The sequence below is a fragment of the Rhinolophus sinicus genome, chromosome 16 (assembly GCF_057876585.1).
Source record: "Rhinolophus sinicus isolate RSI-liver-muscle chromosome 16, RSI-T2T, whole genome shotgun sequence".
Taxonomy (NCBI): Eukaryota; Metazoa; Chordata; class Mammalia; order Chiroptera; family Rhinolophidae; genus Rhinolophus; species Rhinolophus sinicus.
This window is the reverse complement of record NC_142516.1, coordinates 96,719,720-96,741,878: the sequence shown is the minus strand read 5'-3', so window position 1 is coordinate 96,741,878 and position 22,159 is coordinate 96,719,720. Positions and strand designations below refer to the sequence as shown.

Here is a 22,159-nt window from a genome sequence, read left to right as displayed (position 1 = left end):
TTTCAAAACAGCTTGTCAGTTATTTACTGGGTAATCTAACATTTCCTGACAAATTTTTTTGTTAAATATTACATTCCTTATAAGGTTGCAAATGTCTTGTATACGCTACTTCTAGGTCTTCTGATTTTCACTCCTATAGTATTTTCTATAGTTGTTAGTGGTATATAAATAAAGCTTTGGATTTTGGTATACTTATTTTGTTTATCATATTTTTAATAGTTTTTCAGTTGATTCTCTTAGATTTTCCAAGAAACATAACTTTGTTTCCTCCTTTCTAACACTTGAACCTCTTGCTAAATTTTCTTATGTAATTATATTGGCTAGTGCTCCCAAACCAATGTTAAATCATGGCAACAACAGTATATTTTCCTGACTTTACCTGGAATGCTTCTAGTGTTTTACTATAAAATGGCGCCTACTGCTTTGTGAGATATTTATTATGTTATGAAGGCATTTAATCCTATTTTATTGGGTTTAATTATAAATAGACTGATTTTTTTTTTTTAAATCAGAACCCTTTCAGCATCTATCAAAATGATTATGTGGCCCTTTCCCTTTTACTCACTTATACAATGAATTATAACATGATATTAGGCTTACTAATACCTTCCCTCTCATAATCCTGGGATTAACCACATTTGGCCATCGTATATTCTTGTTGTACCATAGTAAACTCTCTTTTCCCTAATATTTTACTTATAATTTTTGCATCAATATTAGTAAGATCTGTCTTAGTTTTCTTTTAGGGGGATATCTTTTATCAGGTTTTCGCCTTCCTACTAGTTATCTTGGCTTTATAAGAAGTAATCTGAATGTTTTTTGGTTTGTTTTTTTTTCCTATGCTTTGAACAATTAAAAGAGAATTAGAATTTTTGGTTTCTTGTAGATTTTAAATACCTTCTTTTACATGCAAGGAATTTTACTGGCACTTTTATTAGAGGTTAACTTTCCTAATTTCTTTTTTATAACTATAGCCGATTACATTTTTCTTCCCTTTTCTTGAGCCAATTTTATTTATTTACATCATCCTTTAAAAAAAATCCAGGTTTACAAATATCTAAAACATAGACACAGCCGCATCTAAAACTTAAATAGTGAGAGTAAAACAATGAGAAAAGACATACGTGAGATAGCGAACAAGAAGAAAACAAAAGTTGGATTTAGGGGCATAAGCCACACTAAATGCAAAAGGAAAAAAAACATACAACTTGGTAAACAGAATGACCTCACAATAAGAAAAGGGGTAGTACATTTTCTGTGTCCTGGTGTTCTAAAGAATATCCTTCATTTCCTTGGCTAGTTTGTTATTCTTTAGTTAACATTCTTTTTGTCCATCAAAACTCCCTAGCTGTTGAATCATTAACTTCAGAAATCTTACGTAGCTGAAAAGAAATGTCAGATTCATTACTTTTCCACTGTACATGACCTACTTCTTTTTTTTCCCTTGATGTTTGTGAAATCACTTCTGTAATCTCTGAAAATTCAGTAAATTCCATCAGGACATTTTCCTAAAACATGAGCCCTTCTTGATCTCTAGATTCATTCATACTAAACAAGTTTACTATTGTTATTTTTTTAATATTTTGCACTTTCCATTATTCTGTTGTCTTCTCCACAGAAACTAATTATAGCTCTTCACTATCTGCTATTCACTCTCTATAGCTGCTTTTATTTCTCTGCCCACTATCTCCACATTCTACGCAATTTTCTCAAGCTCAATCTCTAGCTCACTGAGTACATTTTCAATATTGTTTAGTCTCCTCATTGCTGCTTGCAATCCATTATATTCTGTAATACAAAGGTTTCTAATCTTCTTTATCCTTAGCACTGCCACCTCCCTTTTGATATATTATCTTACTTTTGTTCTCTTTTTCCCCCCAAATGTCATTTGCTGTTTAACTTTCCAACTGTTCGAAATTTTTTTTTTCTCTAGAAAAATTAAATTCTTCCAAATAGTGTTTATCAGCTATGTTTGAATGTTAAAATATTTCCATAAGTTTCATGTTTGTTAATTTATTTGTATTCTGTTAATTCATCTTCAAATAAGAGAAATTCTCTCTGGCTTTAAACAAAAATACAGATAGTGACGACCGGACATTTCTCTTAAAAAATTAAGTCCCCAACTTGGGCTATACTTGCTTAATCAGCTGGCTAAGCAGCACAGTGGAGGGAGTGGGACTAAATCTCTCTCTCCAAGCCTATCTCTGTGTAATTCCTCTCCAAGCCTGCTGAAACTCTTCCAGTGACGAGAACCAGCTCCACTTGCACTGTAGCTATATCCTGTGCTATGAGGGGACTCTCAGATTTGGCCCAACTGCCTACTTTGGGCTGAGTATGACTCCTAAGAGACAGGCTGAGTCAGAATGAAACCCATAACTCACCATCAGTTTTGTTTAGTGGGTCAGCACATAATTATTTCTGATCCTGCAAAGTTGGTAATAAATTTGCTTCATGATTCTACTCTAAGCTTTGCTACTCCTGTTAAGGAAAATAGGTCAGCCCCAAGAAAAACAGGATGACCACAAAGACTCTCCTTTATATGTAGTACAGCTGAAGCCAGGCTCTCCTGGTTTCTTTCAAAGCCTGCCCATGCCTCAATCTCCTCCCTCTAAATTTAAGCAAATGACAGAACACTTACCATGCATTCCTTTATACACCTGATTCAGAGACATGTGTATCAACTGTCAATGTTCTCACATTCAATTCAGTCTAAATGGCTTACCCTAGCAACAATCTGTCTAGTCTGTGGTAGTTTCTACTTAGATACGTTTTTCTGTTGGTTCTTTTAAATTATTTTGGCAAATTCAAGGGAAAATAATTTAATAAACATTCACTTAACTCTACCATTTTTCCTCAAAAGCAGCTCACCAAATTTAATAATTTTAAAAAATCTGCATACATATTTTATCTCCTGGAAGACATATAGTGTGAGTTACTTCACTGAGAACAGTGTGCACACAGCAGATGTTGAGTATCAGTTGAGTTAATTTTTCTCCTGAGACACCTGAAATATACCTGGCATGAAAGTCAAACAATTTTAAGCACTTCAGTTTCATATTATAACAGCATGTTTTAAAATGTCCTTGCATGTTCTAAAATGTCTACCTTTCAACCTTGCCTTTGTAGTTCTCCTACAAATATATTAATTAATATTTTTATAATATAAAAGGTACTAGGAAAGACAGACTAGAATGAAAAAAAACAAAAAAAAAACGCGGTGAATAAATCAAACTAAAATTTGGTCAAAGTTCTAATTAAGAAAGGAAATGTGCTGTAATAGATATGATACCACAGGCTTAAATTCAAATCTTTACTCTACTTGCTAGCTATCTGACCTAGAACCATTTACTGCAGTTGAACCTTAAGATTCCTCACCTGAAATATTAGGAAGCTAATTCATACACTTTTAATGAACTGTTACTAAGTTTAAATGAGATAATACAATAGGTGGGCATTTAATAAATAGTATAGAGTTATATATAGTTTATATATAGTGTATGTGTTTGTCTCTCTCTAAACTCTGATCTCTGATCTGGACAGAAAAGTAATGGCGCCATTCCAAATGGAAATTCGTTTTCTGGGCTCCCTTAAAAATTAAGAAGTCGGTTGTAAACAACAAAGTTTCTTACTCTTGCCAGAGAGAATACGGTTATAAAATTCTGGTATGTTTCAATTATCATTTAAATAATGCCTTTGTCCTATTTATCAATAGTTTCTAGAATTAAGTTCACACAAACAGAAAGAAATAACAAAATATGCACCTCAGACTCTAAGCGACTGTCCACAGTCCCTTTCTGAGGAAAAGGGCCACAGGCAATTCTTCAACAGGAAGAAGCAGGCGACCCCAACCACAACTCACTGGACAGTAACTAAACCAGAAGTAATGAGGTTCAGGTAAAATCGCCCATCAATGACTGTAACAATACGAGGACTATCAGATAGCTATCCAGGAACAGGGAGGAGATGCATTAAAAAGTAAGAGGGATCCATAAAGAATGAAGCCTTCTTCTTTCGAGCTTTAACAGAATCTTGACAAATAACCAACTACTATTAGACATCACTAGGGTAACAGCACAATTTGCAATTCTTAGAAATACTGGCACACACAATAAAAAAACACTGCTGTTAAGATGATTATTCATGCTTCCCCACTTCCGTGTCAAAGAAAGCACTCTGTCTGAAAACTTTCGATCCAGTACTCTTCATCACAGAGGAAAGTGGAGAGTGCAATGGAAGGTCCTGCTGAAATTCCTTTAGGATTTCCCAGTGGATCTTAAATCCATGTGAGCTGTTTACTCTATGCCACAATATAACAAAGGACTGTCTGACTATAAAATTGTTTTCATTTAAAGCTTTAAGCAAAATTAATGCTTCAGAAAGAAATGACAAGTTCACCCCACATTTTCATTTATCTTCTAAAATACCAATCAATGCTTTCTTCGAGAAAATGACAATCTAAAGCGAATAGTACAGACTTAAGAAAAACCTAGACATTATCTCCTCAAAGCTTAAAAGATTCCAGTTATTGTATAATTCAAGAAGCAGCAAATTATTTTTCTATTTTCCAGAATATTTATCAGAATAAACTCAACTCACGATCTGATGTGTGGGAAATCCTCTTCAATTTTGCTTCCTGTGTTTTTGAAAATTTGGAGTGCAGCCTCTGCTACTTTTTCATCATCCATTTTCAGACAAGCCAGGAGAGATTCAAATGTCTCAGCAGAATGAAATGAGATGGGATGTGTAAATGAGAGTACCTAAAAAACGAGTCATGAAAATGATGTGTCAATCCTGTTCATCACTACAATATAATATAAAATATCATATTAGAAACACTACAAATCAAATACAAAAATAATTACACTAACAAGTAAATGAGAGTACTATAAATAAAAACTTACTCAAATATATAATAGAAATGTTCTTATGTAGGAACTATATGACCTAAAGAACTCACTTCTTTCAAAATTAAATTATATGTTAATATAATTCTACTCAAAATAACCTAGATTTCAGTTAATTTTTTTGAGAGGAATGAAAGTACAAAAGGGAACGAGGAAAGAGAATTTAACAAAATATCTCTATTGTAGTAACATTATGGGAAAAAAAGTAATTTAGGGGTAAAACACCACCAGATAGTAAAAAATATTATACGGTTACAGTAATCAAATCGACCTGGTACTAACATTATAGAAAAAGAAAACAGAAAAAGTAATAAATAGGCCATAATACACATATATATATAAGAATTTGGATTACACAGAATATAATAGATTATAGAGAAGGCAACAGAAAATAAATGAGAATGAATAGGATTTTTAATAAATAGTCCTGGTAAAACTGGATAGTTATTTGGAGAAAATTATATTAGACCCTCCCCCAAAATACACACTTTTAAAATATATTTCAGATGGGTTATGTTTCAGATTTTAAAAACAAAAGCAAATACCTCTCTGAATATCATAGGACTTTTAAAGCTCAAAATAAACAACTGGAATTGAATGTAGAATGTAAAAACAAGGAAGCAGTAGAAAAATATATTATGTACAATGCCATATTTATAAGATTAAGAAACAAGAAAAACAAGCAATTACTTAAGAGATATATACATAGACATGGATAGTAAAACTATAAAGAAAAGTTAAGAGAATTATTAACTTTTGAAACCCAGAATTCAGGACAAGTACACGTGGGTAATGTTGAGGGGGGGGAAAAAACACTCAGGGAACTTCTCCAGTATTGTTAGCACTCTGTGTACTTTTTACTGGTTATTCATTTTGTTACTATACTTTATAACTTACTTTGTACTTAAACAATACATTTTTATATCTCTCAAATGTATCTTATAAAACAGCAAAGGAAATAAGAAAGCTCACTTAAATCAGTTATAAAAACAAAAGACTGAGATGTCAGTAGAAAACAGGATAAAAATAATGAATTCACCACAGAGAAAACACTAATATTAGTACATGGAAGGTGTATCTCACTAGTAATAATCAGACAAATTAAAAGATTGGTTGTGCTTATCAGATTAACAAATCTTTTAAAATTTTAAAATATTCCATGTTTGTGAAGACAGGAGATAGGTACCTTTATACACTGTTGATGGAGTTCGAGTTATTTATGGGTATAATTTCTCTGTAAAGAAATCTGTCTGTCTGGGTGTCTGTCTGTCTGTCTGTCTAGGTGTCTGTCTGTCTGTCTAGGAATTTTAAAAAGGTTATCTTTGACCTAGTAATGCCCTTCTAGTATTAAAATAAAAAGACATTAGCAAGAGATCTTAGTTATATTTATCTTAGTAGTGATTATAAGAATGAAATTAAAAATATGAAAATATCCAGCAACAGGAAAATATTTAGAAACACTACGACACCCCAAAAGTGGACCAACAGTTCCCAAATATTTCAAAAACACAATGTTTATTATTATTTTTACTGAATCACACTCTGTACTGAAAAATCACATACATGATTTAATTTAGTCTTCTGTGAGTTAAGTGCTATTATTGTCTCCATCCATTACAGTTGAGTAAATAGAGGCAAATTAACTTGCCCAAAAGCACACATCTACTAAACGACAGCCAAAAATCAGATCCGTTTTAAAACCACTCAGAAAAATGCTTATAATTTAATGAGGAAAAATAGTCAAGACACAAAATTGTATTTCAGTATGATCTCAACTCTATAAAAATGTGCATTTTTTAAAACTTAAAAGGAAACAAGAGAAACTAATGTTTATGAATGATAGACATGAATATTTTCTTCAAAATTTTATATTTTCTAAGTTGTCAACAATTAACTGTTTTTATAATCAGTGTCAGGAAGTAGTATATTTTAGCTAACAAAATATAAGATAAAATGATTTAGGAAGAATTTGGGTCCTTCTGTGGTAGGGCTAAGCGCCTTCTTTGCTCACTAATGAAACCTTCAAATTATAATCCACTATTTTAATAAATACTAAGCTATGATATACAATTTAAAACTGAAAATATTTAGCTTACATGTTAGCATATGAAATTTCTAAATTACCTAAAATGACTGAGAAAATTTTACCATAGGTTCTACAAACTTAAGCAAATCTCAAGAATAAAAAAACATAAACTAGGTATGTTCAGCAGTTCCCCAATTAGGCCCTTTCTCCCCCTCAGCACTCACCTTAAGCAGTTCAAGGCCTGCCCTGATGGCTTGATCAGTTGGGACACCCTCATCTTCATCATCTGCTGTTCCATCGATTGATTTGTTCACTTGCTTAATAAGGGCACTAAAGTATGACCAAAAAAAGGTAATCTTAACTCTTCATGAGCGATGTCTAAGAAAAATAATCCTGAATATTTTCTTTTTATCCTCTGCATCCATGAATTTGTTTGCAAAAAAAACATTTATTCTCTTTTGGGACATTTCAGGTTATGCAAAAGTAAATACACATCAAGATTTATTTCAAATCCTTAGCCTCTGAATATTTTCTATGTAGCCCACATCCAAAGTATATACAAATTTGATATAGCTGTTTCCCAAATATTACTGCAAAACAAAAACAAAACTGTAATATTTTGAAGATGTTTCTTTTCAAAAACAGTACTTTCTTTTGTACATTCAAATTAGGTCAAACTATTATTTGATTTGATGTTTATTAATGCTCTATTTTTATTATATTTCCCACAGAAGGCTTTATACCCAAACACATGAATGATAGATGTTTTCTAATTATCTACAATTCATTATTGCTCCAGTAAGTAGAACAATGTATACTGAAATAAAGGATAAATGGCACCATTAAGCACTTTCAAACCATTTACCAAGTATTATTATTTGTCAGGCACTGTTAAGAGCTAGACATACACAAGCATGCTCCTGAAAGATGTAAAAATATCTAGGTATCAGACATACAATAAAACTTCACTAGAACATTGGATCAAAAAGGAAACACAATGTTTTAAAATTTTCTTCCAAAAACAAGCTTATATATTTTAAAATAAACATCTGTAAACACACCATCAATTATCAAAAATAATCATTCACACTGACAGGTATTTGTTCTTTATACAAGAAAACAAATACCAAGTTAGAGACATAGTATGTATGCACCAAAATACAAGAAAATTCAATGTTCCTTGAAATGTTTAGATCTACTTTTCTACAAAAATATTATGTACTCAAATTTTAAGGTCAAGCTAGGAGTCAAATGTATTTGTAGGATCCTCTTAAATTTATCACCCCCCATAAGAGTCGATATCTTTGAGGATGTTTTCTCTCCTTTTCTGCCCATTTTCCCTGATTAATCAATTCTCATAGCTCTAACTATCCCAAATAAAAAACTTCAGCTTGAATCCTTTTCCCATATTTTCAGCAGCCCCAAGACTTTTTACATAGATGTGCCACAGGAATGAAAAACACCACATATCCAAAATTAAACTCTTTATTTCCTTCCACGACTAAGAGCATGAAGCTCTCAGTCTAGTGAGGGAAGGAGAAAAATAAACAAATACATCAAAAAAAGATAATCAGAGAACAATACGGACTAGAAAGGAGGCCAAGACAGTAAGTTCTTTAGCCAGAGTAGTCAGTAAAGGCATTTCTGTAGAGGTACAACTGAGTTAATAACCTAGGAACAAGAATTAGACATATAAAAAATCTGTGAGAAAAAGCGTCAACCAGGAAACCCAAAGCGAATCAACTAAAAAACTAAAAATACTAAGAGTTCAGTGAGGTGACACCAACAAAATACTACAAAAATCAACAGTGCTTTGCTCTATCAGCCAAAATCATATTAAAAAAAAAGGAGGAAAATCTATTCACAAATGACAAATCAAGTATATAAAATCAGTAGGAATAAAAAAGTTTTAAATGCACAGAATCTAAATTCTAAAATTCTATGAAAGGAGCATACAGCCCAAATAAATCAAGACACGTATTTTCTTAAAATGGAAACAAGTATACAAATGGCATTGTTCACTAAATCTATAAACATCTCGGGGGAACACACTTGGTATGGGATAAGATTCAACGGACTCATTCTATGGCTTATTTGGAAAAATTAATTAACGTTTGGGAACAGCCAATAAAATTCAGGGGCAGAGGGTAAGATAACTTTTTCAGTGAAGATAAAAATATATCATAAAAACTTCAAAACACAAAGGAACCAAAGTGAAAATGCAATAAGGGTCCAAATCACGTAAGAATGCTACAGTAAGGGAACATTTTAAATCAAATAAATGGGAAGGAATCCAATTTTTCAATAAATGGAAATGATACAACTAGCTATCACAGGCTTAGAATGGATCTCTGCCTCCACCCTACACTACCATGAATTCCAGACCAATTAAAGATTTAAATGTGAAAAACATAACCACCTAATATATCAAAAGCAGAAGCAATTAAAAAAAAACACACAATTGACAGACTTTATTAGTAATACCTTTTTGTTGTTGTTTAAAGAGTACCTATTTACCTACAAAATGGCAAAGACTGAAAAGGCTACTAGGCACTACTGAGAAGAGTTAGGTGAACTGGACACTTGCTGAGTACTGGTAAGGCCGCAGAGTGGAATCTCTCGGGACGCCTGTGGATAGTGGGGTGGTTAACCAAGAGGGAGGGCTCTCTTGGTTAACCTGGGTTTAAATGCCATTCAAACCAATTCCCAGCAATGGGAAAGTTACTCAACATCTGCGTAACTCACTGTTCCTTACCTGTAAAATGGGAGTAATATTTCTTGTCTTATAAAGTTAAGACATAAATGAGTTAAAACACGTAAAACATTCAGAATCATCGCAGACACTTACTGATGCTACCTGCTATTGTTATTTGTTTTGACATACCTTCTTTATCACTATGACCTACTGACTGCTAAAGCCAAAGACCTATTTTAGTCCTCAATCTCTTTCACTGATCAAAGTATGCATTATTTCTGAAAACTTTCTCCATCTCAACTTTCAAAACACTGTAACAACCTGCTTTTCTTAAATTTCTGTAATTTTTCTGCTGTTAAAAAACAAGGTTCAGTCCATGATCTTTTTACTTTTTCTACACAATCTCCTGCTCAGAGAAATAAGCCCTGTTTAGATTAAACACAATTTGCCTTGATTTTTTTTTTAATTGTTTATCATGTCCAAATAAAAAGCACACTCTTTCTCACCTCTTGCAAAACCAGCTCCCTTCATTCTTTTCAAGGTATTACTATTCTCTTTATCGTTTGGACCTGAACTCATACGTCTGACTCCCCTCACCTACATTTCCCATTACCAGTAAGGGGTCTCATTTTTAAAATCTTTCTCAAACACATTCTTTCCTTCCCATACCACTACCACCGCCCACAGACAAGTATAACTACACCTTAACAGTCTGTCTCTCTACCTCCCCCCTCCTATCTAATATCAATCCATTGTTCTCAACAGACCAAAGAATAAAATAAAAGCTCTAAAATTAGATCTTAAAGGCTCTCCACAACTTGATCCCAGTATTTTAGGATACTATCATAACACTTTTATACCTCTCCATACTGCCGTTTAGATGGCAATCATTTCCTAAATAGCCTTGCTCTTTCCTATCCAGTTAGCTTGGCTTATATTAATCTCATTGCCTAGAATACTACTTCTCCCATCTCTGTAGAAACAAAATCTTACCCATTCTTCCCCTTTAGTCAAATACTACCCCATTAGAGAAAATCCGCTTTCAGTCATCTGAATGCTATTTGCACTAATTTATGGAACTATAATATAATTTCCTGATTAAATGTATTCCATTACTAGACAGAAGGCTGATGAAAAGGAGAAAATAAGCTTTGCTAATACCTAACTAGCATTGTCTTCAATAAAGAAGGCATGGTATTCATTATTTAATGAATTTCAGTCTGATTCAGATTGTTTCTCGCACTAACATAGAGAGTTCTAGTTTGTTGGTCTTTTGTTTTTCAAACCATACACCCGCTTCTTTTCAAATAAAAACTGATGCAAGAGGAGTCCAGACTGACTCATGGGTATCAAAAGCAGGGTCTCCCTACTCTGTAGAGGGGAGAGGGTCATGGGCCAAAAGCTACACGTTATGCCCCCAATTCCCAACAAAAACTTCCCAAAGGGGCTTCACTGGGTACAGGATATACCATTAGTATTATTTATTTTAGATTCTAATATACTTCTGAAAGAGATTACTCATGACTAATAACTCAATACACTACATATATTTTGTAAGTATTTTTTTCAAGCAGTTGAAACATTTTAGGAAAAAACGTTTAAAAAAACAAAGCTCTGCTCACATTTTACAAAAGGGAATAGACATAAAAATAAAAAGAAAGTATTTCCAAGATGTCACAGGTCAGTGATAATAAAAGTTGAAACTTTAAATAAGGTTTGTTTTAAAAATAACATCTTCTGTTCTCAAATATTTGTGCAAATGCATCATACATTTCTTTATAACATACTCACCTAGTTTTCCTCTCCTGATGGCATAACTACAATTTGTTTGTATTACGTAACATATGCAAGCTAACCAAAAACAGGAATTCCTGGTATACTGGTAACAGACAAAAACTAGGCTTGGATTAATAATTTCTCACCCAAATTAAGGCAATATTTAAAATTAAAAAAAGAAAAACTAAAAAACTAAATATACACAGGTGTGTACACACACACACACACACACACACACACACACACACGCATAGCTATATACACACATAGACATATACAGATGAGTAGACAGCTATTATGTATATACCTAAACCTATACAGATGAGTGCCTTGTGTATAGCACGTACTCAGTAGTGATTGACTGAAGCACAAATGAACGTACAGATATGAAAATTTAATATTTTTATATACAAATACCTGATAGATTCAGTATCTATGTGCACAGGTGCTATCCTCTCCAAGAGAAACTTGATCATTTCCAGGAAAGGATTTGTAGGCTGTTTGGGGTTGCCCAACTTCTTAGTTATTTCACGCTGCAATGTAGATTTTAAAAAAATATTATAAAAGTATGATTAGATAATTACACTAAAATGTTAAGAAACTACAATAATTAAAACCATGCAGTGTTGGTGCTAGGATAAACAAATCAATAGGAATTGAACAAGTCCAGAAAACAGACTAGATTAAGAATTTAGCATATGAGAAAGGTAACATTTCAAGTGCAGCAAAAAGATTATTGTATATTGTATTAAAACAACTGGACATTTAGAATAAAAACAGACTTAGATCATTATCTCATACCTTACACCAAATATATTCTAAAAGGATAAAAACAGATACTAATGAACCAAACCAAGGGTCAGTGGATACCCAAACTTTAGTGAACATAACTACCAGGGGAGCTTGTAGGCTCGTGAACCTCTCTGTGAAGATTTCTTGGAGATGGAGCCAAGAATCATCTTTTTAAAAAAATCTCTTGGAAGATACATGGGCAACAGACTGAGAAACACTGACATTAGTGAGTATTTTAATTGACTTGTAATAGAATGGGATTTCATAAGCAGGACACCAAAGGCAAAAACCTTAGGAGACTTCTGATAGACTCAAGCTAGAACTTGAAATTAAAACTACTGTATGTAAAGGACATCATAAACAAAATGAAAGGGCAAACTGCAACTAACAAAGTTATTTGTGGCTTAATTAACATACACTGCCATGACAAACTAACAAATCAGCAAGATAAACACAAGTATCACTCCAGATAAGTAGGTGAAGATTAAAAACACACAATGTACAAAGGAAATATGAACGGCTAATACTCCCAAGGGAAAAAAAAATGGTCAGATGACTAGCAACAAGAAATACAAATTCTAACAAAATAATTACGTTTGGTTTGAGTTTTGCTTGTTTCTAACAATGAAACTGGCCAATATTGAGTTTAACCAAAGAAATAATTAAGACTATGTAATATTATTTAGCTATAAAGATATTAACATGTTCTTTAGCCAAAAACTGGGGGAAAAAATCTAAATGTGTAACACCAGCGGACTATTCAAAAAATTATGATACAAATATTCAATGGTATGCTATGTTGCTATTAAACACATACTCTAAAAGACTAATTAATAAGTAAAATGTACAAGACTATATACAAACATACGTGTACACTTATTTTGGAAGGTTATACACCATAATATTGCCAGCAATTGTCTCTATAGAGGAATCATAGTTTATCTGTATTGTTATTTTTGTGATACTTTCTAAATTTTACATGATGGATATAAATTACATTATAAAAGGAAACCAGAAAAGATTTGCAGGGTTTCTTCAAACATCTCTTTCCAATTCTCTCCTTACCACACAAGCTTCAGCCTGCTTGCAGGAGCATGTTGGACTAACGAGTACTTCTAACTGTTTTCTTATTTTCTCATCGTCTTCTAGCACCTGTGTGAATTTCTTCATGAAATCCTGAGCCTTACCAGGATCTGGCAAATTTCCTTAAATTCAATTAATAGTCAATTAAAATACAATTTTAGAAATTTCTCAAAATAATAAAAGATCAACATTTTTCACTTTCATTACTCTGATTAATAATCCTAACTTACATCTATGCAGGGAAAGACTAAACTGGCTATTTCTGAATAACTCCTTGTAATACCTAAGGGTATTAAATGTCAACCTGAATAATACTAATTTTATTATCCCCTGGCGCTTGTTGCACACATTGTTCTCTTACAATTCACAGCAAGAGATCAATCAGTTAAGTTTTACCTTTAAGAAACTATTTCTTTTTTTCCCCCCCAAAGAATTGTGAAATTTATTGTATAAGTTTTGCAGCTGTTCAGAATGTATCATTGCCATTAATGATTATTGATACACAACAAGCGATTTCATCAGGCCTGTGGATTGGCATCCAAATATAGTCTTACACAGCAGCGACGTGCCACGGAGAGTTTACAGAAGTTTAACAGAACTTGGGGAACAGGACTGCAAAGGAGGGCAGTCCCAACGCCAATGCCACAGGAAAGCGTCTAGCGTCGCCATCCTCAAAACCACCAGGGGGACTGTGTGGTTTATTGTTAAACCACCCAGAGATAACTTGCATACACGTGAATGCTACCTGGCACTGACACGGGCTGAGCTACATGTACCAGGTGTTACCGCTGGATATGCCACACTGCGTGAGAAAGGATGAGTCCTTGGAGAATCAAAGATGACTTTCATACTAGTCTCCTAATACGTCCATGGATCAAAACACTTATGATAGTTAGTAAAATGTTGATCCTAGTTATCTTTTTTCCTGGCAACTCATAATTGTTATAGAGAACCAGATAGGATACTTCTAACAAATTATGCTACAGAACTATGGACTGCAATAAAAGCAGAAATCCAACTGAATCTTTAAATGTAAACACAGTAAATGCAGTCTTAAAGTTCATATACAATGTTGAATTTCCATTTTAAGTCTTGGCTAGATCACTAAATGTAGTAATAACACATTTTCTCCCTAAATACTTGACTGTACAACCTTTTCATGTTTCTATTCTACAAAAATATCTACTGTATTGTTTTCAAATAAATTTGGAAAACATCACTTTACAGCTCTGCTAAAATGGATACATATCATATTAAAGGCTATAATAAGGACTATCATTGAAGAGATCAGGGTGGGGAAGAGGGGGAGGGAGAGGAATGGAGGAGGGAGACAGAGGGGGAAGAGACAGGCAAGGGGAGGGAACAACAGCAACAAAAATCCTTAAATCAGCATTCCACAAATATAAGTACTTGACCATGGACACCTGTTCTCTACTACCATGTTTCCCCGAAAATAAGACCGAGCCGGACGATCAGCTCTAATGAGTCTTTTGCAGCAAAAAGTAATATAAGACGTCATGTTATGCTGTGTTGTGTTGTGTTGTGATGTGAGGTGACGTGACGTGACGTGATGTTATACAAGGTCTTATATTACTTTTTGCTCCAAAAGACGCTTTAGCGCTGATCGTCTGGCTCGGTCTTATTTTCGGGGAAACACAGTAATACTATCAACATCTCCAGGACACTAGTATTCCTCAGAACAGAATGGGAAATACTGAAATTGTTGGAAGAAAATGGATGGGGGGATGTGGGGAGATAGAATGTAGGAGATGATCTCCTTTATTCAGTGTCCACACCCAAACTACTGAAGAGATAGTTATAAAAAAGCAATAGCACAGTATCACTTGCATTAAGGTATCCAAAGGGACTGAAAACGAATTTATATTTAACTGCCCACAGCTGAAATACATTTTGGTCTTACAGCCCTATTCATGCTAAAAGTCCTATCACTTAGTCCAAAACCCAGGGAATCAGGGTACTGTTCTCTTCAGTGTCTTAGCATTACTTCCATACACATGCTGGGGTCTCTGTTATCTCAGAATCCACCTAAGCTCTCTTCATTACTACCCGGGGAAGCTCCGTAGAGGCATTCGTCCGGGTGTTCCTCATGTCCCTCTGTCCCCTTGCCATCCAGTGATCTCTGAGCTGGGAGAAAAAGCAAATCCCCAGCAAAACACAGCTGCTCTATCTGAACAAAGGAAGTGTACTACACAATTCTTTTGTATTTACTGTTAAATGTAATTATTAAGTAACACTGTATCTGAAATCACTGAAAGCAAAAAAAAGCAAATATTTTTTCAAAGAAGCTCTTTTGTAATTAGGTATATGCTTCACTCTAAATTTTGGCTCAAAATGAAAGCAGCTTCAGATAGATTCACATCAGAGCAAGCCACACCAGAGCACAGATTCAGTTTTAACATAAGCTTATGTAATGAACTGAATTAATTCTAAAAATTTATGTAAATCCTTTATCCAGCTCTTGCTCATATCAATACACAAAAGAAAAAGAAAAATTCTGTCTAGTGTACACACAAAATGAAACTCAGAAAAAAAGGAAAGTTAAGGCTGTCTGTTAAAAAAGTCACAGAACACATTTTAATCTTTTCCTATATTATCAAAATCTGTAACGAAACTCCATGAAAAATTTTAGATTACCAGATAGAAATATGTCAACTAAACCTTAAATTTTACATATAATTGAAATAACTTACTTGTAATAACCATCACTTTTGAAAATATGGCCTTGACACTGGCATCTGTCTGTAAATCACACAAAAATAATGGAACATTAAAACGTCATCACAATAATCTTCATTATTCTCTTCAGAAAACTGGAAAAGCCTAACTTAGAAATGCTCCAGGCCCATGCCTTTACCACTGCTGTATGCCTTCTTTAGCTATGTTTAAGCTCCAGACGAACTCAACGAAAAGTGGGAGTGAACCCATACACTCCACTGTAGTCACCTCTTCCCTCACCCTGTTATATTAGCCTCCAAAAAAAAAACCGCAGACTGCTGCACCAACCTTTGGATTAGGAAGATATTTTATTTTTATTAAACGGCAACTAAGTTTACAATAGGAACAAAATAAACTGGAAATGTTTGTCAAGTTTATAGCCTTGTCTCAAAATAAAAAACACAAAAGGGTGACAATAAGTGAACAATTCTGACTGAATTAAGGTATTCCTAAACCTGAGGATTATAAGGCATAGTCATGAAGATTATGGGGAAGATTTTGGATAAAGACCATTTAAAAAGATGCCATTGACATTACAATTTTTTTCCTTCCAAGAGTGCTAGGCATTGCTCCATCACAGTAGTAGTATTTCAGTGAATGAAGTGTTCATCACACTGTACTTGTAATACACTGTAAAGTCACCTGTATAAAAGATATTTCTAAGAGTGCTAGTTATATGTTCCATCAAGTTACTGTTATTAAAAAAAAGATGTTACTGAGCAACTCTGTAAAATACAGAGCTAGAAAAACAGTAAGGTGAAGAAAACAAATCAAATAAATGAACAAATCAACAAACATGCCATCCCTATTAAGGGGAGGTTGAAGAGGAAGCGAGACACAAAACATAATAGAGTATAAGGGTCAACTCCCAAATATTTGGGATTTAAAGTGTTTGAATAGCCTTGGCTAGAAACCCAAGACTTCTATTGTTCAATTTGGGAGAAGAGCGGTCGTGCTGGGCTTCCAAAAAGTCAGTCCACATGGAAAAGAAACGGCATCAACAGAAGTACAATACAAAGTCAATTACAAAGTCACTGGAAATTACAAAGTCACTTTGACACTCAGCAAATCAATTTAGTTATTAATAAAGCAGAAGGACTACGTTGCTGAGCTAAGTAAGAATAAAAACTATCTTAATCGGACTGAAAAAAGGCAAAGAAAAAAAAGAAATCAAACATACTGATAATTAAGTATCTAAGAGTCTTCCTGGTAAAATGGGAGGAAATATGAACACCCAAAAGCTAAACTCAGTTTTGTATTTTTTCTAATTTTAACTCTGTAATGTCTACTGTGATTCTTGGTATAAAATGAATATTAAGTAATTCCTGCATTTACATTAAGAGGGTCACTATAAACCACTCAAAACAACCAGTGTAAGCTCACTGATTTTTAGGGCAAATGGCCCAATTTACACCTAGAAAAACTGGAAATTTTCTTCCCTCAGATGAAACAACTCTACTCTATTGACCTGTCCTATGAATATAAGGTGTACGGGGAGCGGGGAGGGAAAGACAAGGGGCAGTTTCTACTATGGACTGAAAAAGAAAGAAAAAGTAACACTATATTGCGTTCCCTAGATGCAATTTAAAATGACCAGGCACATTGCTTTTTAGATCAATCATACTTTTTATAGGCTTACATATACCATTTCAAACAACATTCTAGGGGCAAAAAAACCTAGAATCATTACAAATTTTCAAAAAATAAAATATGATACATGAACTAGATGAATACCAACCTTAAATTATAATTATGAAGACCAAGTAAGACATTAAAATAACCCTAACATTAATTGTAAGTAAAAGTTATCCAGATACTTAACTCTAACACATGATATAAAAACTTTCCAAAATCACAAGGCTATTCAAAGATGATGGGAGCATTTCAGTGCGGCAAGATAAAAGTATAATTTTACTCTACGGTCTGTGCTCTCAATGATGCTGAGTTACTGTTTTGGTTTTCTTTTTTTTAAGCTACAAAAAAAAATCCTTAATTTTGAGTCACAGAAGCACATTCTCTTTTCTGTTGGGTATCACCTTTTGCAGATATAGCAAATTTCAATTTTCCCATGCAATACGTTTCTTTTAAAAAACTTCAGTGTTCTAAGTTAGAGATCAGGGGTTCTAGAGTTACAACTGTTCTCCACACAAAAAGTGGTATTGGTTTAACACACAGCAGCAATGGTAAAGAGCAACCTAAATAAATGTTTTACAAAACTTAACATCAAAGGAAAACTTCATTACATTTAACTTACTTTGGGTTGCTTAATTAAGTCAAGCAAATCCTTTACTTGGTGTCGGAGCAGATTTTGACATTTCCACATTTCATTCAATGCTCTGAAAAACACAAAACATAAATTTAAATAACAAAGAATACAAATTCTTCCAGAATATTCTAACTATATTACTTAAAAAAATGTTCAAATTACAAAAGATGCCATAGATGAGGTAAAATTCACGGGACTAAGCAACTGATGATGTATGGAGGGAAAGAGAGCTGAGTGAAATGTAACAGATGATAACATTTGAGGACATAACTGTATCAAAAGAAAGGGATTAGTGGTGGTAGTTTCTTCTTATTAACTAAAACATATTTGTAGGTTAGGGCATATAAATTAACTGCAGAAATTATAAACTTGGAGAATAAAGGAATATTTGATGGAGTAAGGTTTTGTATTAGGCAGAATGAAAAGGAATCAAAGACACAAACAGAAGAGTTAGCCCTGAGAGAATGGGGGTACTTTTTCCTAAAACAGAAATAGCATATGTACAATTTTATATATATTTACTATATTATATATAAGTATATAACATTTAATTCAGTACATATTGTTACATACTTATACAGTATACATACTATTTATATAATATATGTAAGTGAAAATTCTTTTTATACGGGAAAATTTTTGATGTCCTCTTAATAGTTTTGTTCTCAGGCAGAAATTTGAATCTAAAAGAACTTATACAGGGTGATGAACACACAACGGGATTTATAGATGATGTAATACAGAATTGTACACCTGAAATCTATGTAATTTTACTAACAACTGTCACCTCAATAAATTTAATAAAAAAAAAAAAAAAAAAAAAAAAAAAAAAAAAAAAAAAAAAAAGAACTTATACAGGTATTTGAGGAAATATATGAAAGTCATAAAAAGTGGTTAATGCTAGTAAAATATTAAGTTATAGAGTATCAGAACATGTTTTAAATTTTAGAAAGAAAATTTTCCAAAGCCAAGTAACATTTTTCATTATTTTGTTTTCAATATCTACTCTTCTATTAACCTCCATTATCACACAGATAAAGCACTGCCATAAAACAGTAATACAGAAGCATATACAACCACTCTTTTTCTTTTGATAGATAAGACAATTATAAATTGCTATTTTCTAAGACCTAACCAGAAAATAAGCCCTAGGATTTTTCAAGATGACATCCCCTGAACATAAGCACTCATGCATCTTTTGGAGCAAAACGTAATATAAGACCCGGTCTTACTTTCAGGGAAACATGGTATATACCTGAAAGTAATAAATATTGAATATCAACTGTAATTGACAAATAAAAAACTCACTGTGATATAAAAAATAAATAAATAAATAAATAAATAAATAAATAAATAAATAAATTGCTATTTTCTTTCCCCTCAACAGTATGTTTCAAAAATACCTTTGAATTTTTGGAAAACAAGTTAATTTGAATTTGGATAAAGTCCGTTATGGTACTTGAAATGGTACTGGTAAAGCAACAGTATTCGAGCATTTTTCATCTTAGAAGTTCAATTTAAAACAGCTATACTTCACTGTTTCCAAGTTACTAAAATTCCATACAAAGTTAAATTGGCATACTTTAAGAATGTAAACTTTAAAAAGAAAAATGACTATACCCAGAGGACTGTAAAAATTTAACAGCTAAGTAAGAGTTATGTAATTAAAATATTAATTTTAGAAGAAACAAGTATCCTGAGCTCCAAAGTTAGTGAATTCTCTCTCTCTTCCTTATCATTACTTACAACTTCTGAAAGGTCAGGATTCTGAAGCTTGCCTTCACTTAAAACAAAGCAGAAATTGTTTTACCTATTTTAGTTATTTATTAATTTAAAGATGAAATCACACACAATTCTAAAGTTCATTTATAAACTATTATTACTATAGTTTAAATAAAAAAGTGATCATCACTGACTAAGAATTTGTATTCTAACATACTGAGGGGGGTGGTATTCTCAACAATTTTAATAAAATTATATTAAACAGCAAAGACAATTTATTCTTCTGTCTTTGCCTTTCTAAATAGCACTTAAAAGAGAAAAAAAAGTTATACCAGCAGAAGCATTATTACTACAATAGATAAATATCCATTTATTTAATATTAACTTGAATTCCAGTTCTGTCATTAAATAAATGTAAAAATCTGATTAGAGCCTGGATAGTTTCACACATGCTATCTGACTTTTAAGTAGACAACTAGTTAGTCCCTCATTCGGGCTTCTCCGTGTTTGCAGTAACACACCACAAGTTTGCACTAACTCAAAGAAAAGGACAGATACCATTGGGCTGCAGTCAGAAACTTGTCCAAATGTCAAAGAGAACCCTCTTCTCCCACCTTCTGCTCCCAGTTGGCAAATTATCCATAAGATTCAGCTGCACAAAACTGTCTAGGTGAGAGGCTGCCCAACAAAGATTACAACCAGGATATCTGATACTACTACTTACTCTTGTCCCTAACACAGTAGTTGTTTTGGGAACTTGGGGGAAGTGGAAATACACATCACGAACAGAGAGTACGCAAGCCTGCCTCTATTTTCTTTTTCAATAATCAGGATTTTTAGTTAATCAAAATTATTCAAAAGCTGGTACACATCAAAAGTCTAAAATACATGAAGTATTTTGTCTTTCCCAAAAGAACAGTTATAGAATAAAATATATGCCTCTTTCAGCAAATAAGAATCCTTATCAAACAAGTTCCCACCCGGCACTTGCCTGCCAAGCAGCTATTTTTAAACCCCTTTCAAACTAATTAGAGGTCACAAATTCAAATGACTTCTGGGCTAGAATGGTAATGTAAATGAAGTAGGACAGGTGTTCCAATAGAGTGGTGAGGACTGTTGGGGAAACTGGAAATGTTAATGAAAATATCAGTATTATTAGTATTGAGGAAAATGAAAAAAGATGACATAAAATTTGATACCTAAAAATTTCTCTAAAAATAAGGTGTCTGATAATGTACAAGAGGATGTAGAAACTTACAAACCCTGGCTGAAGTATAAATTAGTATAATCATAGTGGACACCAGTTTATACTTTGATACTTAGTTTGTAATGCCAAAAATGTACATGCTCAGCAATTCCACTCCTAGCTATGTATCAGTGATTCCAAACCTTGTTTGCCTATTAAAATCTCCACAAATATTTTCCTGAAAACGCCAATGCCCAGACAACACTCTAGACAAATTAAATGAGGATCTCTGAAGGTGAGATGCAGAGATTCAGAATTTAAACCTCTTCAAGTGATTCCAATATTCAAGTAGCCAAATTTGAGAACCATTCATAACCATAACTTAAAAGAAACCCTTGCATGTGTGTATTAAAAACAGTTCATAGCAGCATTATTTGTATTAGTAAAAACAAAACAAAAAACAACACAAACTCTTTCAACAGACTCAAATTTCTAATGTCAAGATAACAAAATAAAATTGTGGCATTTTGACATAATTCAATACTAGTTAAAATGAATTCTTTTTTGTTCTTGTGGATTGGGAAACTCTATATTCCAATTCTATTCTTTTAGGGGTGACTCAATTTTTAATGCCCACACTAATTAAATGGTCTAATTAATCAACATGTCTGTCCTTACATGATAAAAGAACCCGAGGAACACTTTACCTGCCAACTTACATATTCTTATCTGACAGGGTCCACCTAGTATTTGACTTTTTTTTCACAAAGGTACGGTACCCGTCAATCAGAACACCTGTCAGTAGAACAAGATCCTGGAGGCCCTCCTGCTCCGCCCAGGAAACGGGGAGAGGGTGGTGATCCCAGAGACTCTCAAGAGAGCTCACAGACTGTTGCAGTGCTGTGTGCTGGCTAAATATCAGCCTAGATGCTAACCTACTTTTTAATCCACACCCTCACCCTTTGTAAAGAAA

General features: G+C 33.2%; 1 protein-coding gene across 5 annotated transcripts in view; it reads right to left on the bottom strand.

Annotated features, from left to right (window-relative positions):
- The window catches only part of PDS5B (PDS5 cohesin associated factor B), a 160,466-nt gene that overhangs the window by 54,559 nt on the left and 83,748 nt on the right, over window positions 1-22,159 (bottom strand). For all 5 annotated transcript variants that reach the window (XM_019736560.3, XM_019736561.3, XM_019736558.3 and 2 more), the window contains exons 14-19: window positions 18,267-18,348; window positions 15,988-16,036; window positions 13,259-13,398; window positions 11,819-11,934; window positions 7,155-7,260; window positions 4,597-4,757 (exon numbers count right to left, since the gene is read on the bottom strand). In XM_019736560.3, coding sequence (XP_019592119.1) covers window positions 4,597-4,757; window positions 7,155-7,260; window positions 11,819-11,934; window positions 13,259-13,398; window positions 15,988-16,036; window positions 18,267-18,348 — 654 coding nt within the window. The remainder of the gene's footprint in view (window positions 1-4,596; window positions 4,758-7,154; window positions 7,261-11,818; window positions 11,935-13,258; window positions 13,399-15,987; window positions 16,037-18,266; window positions 18,349-22,159) is intronic.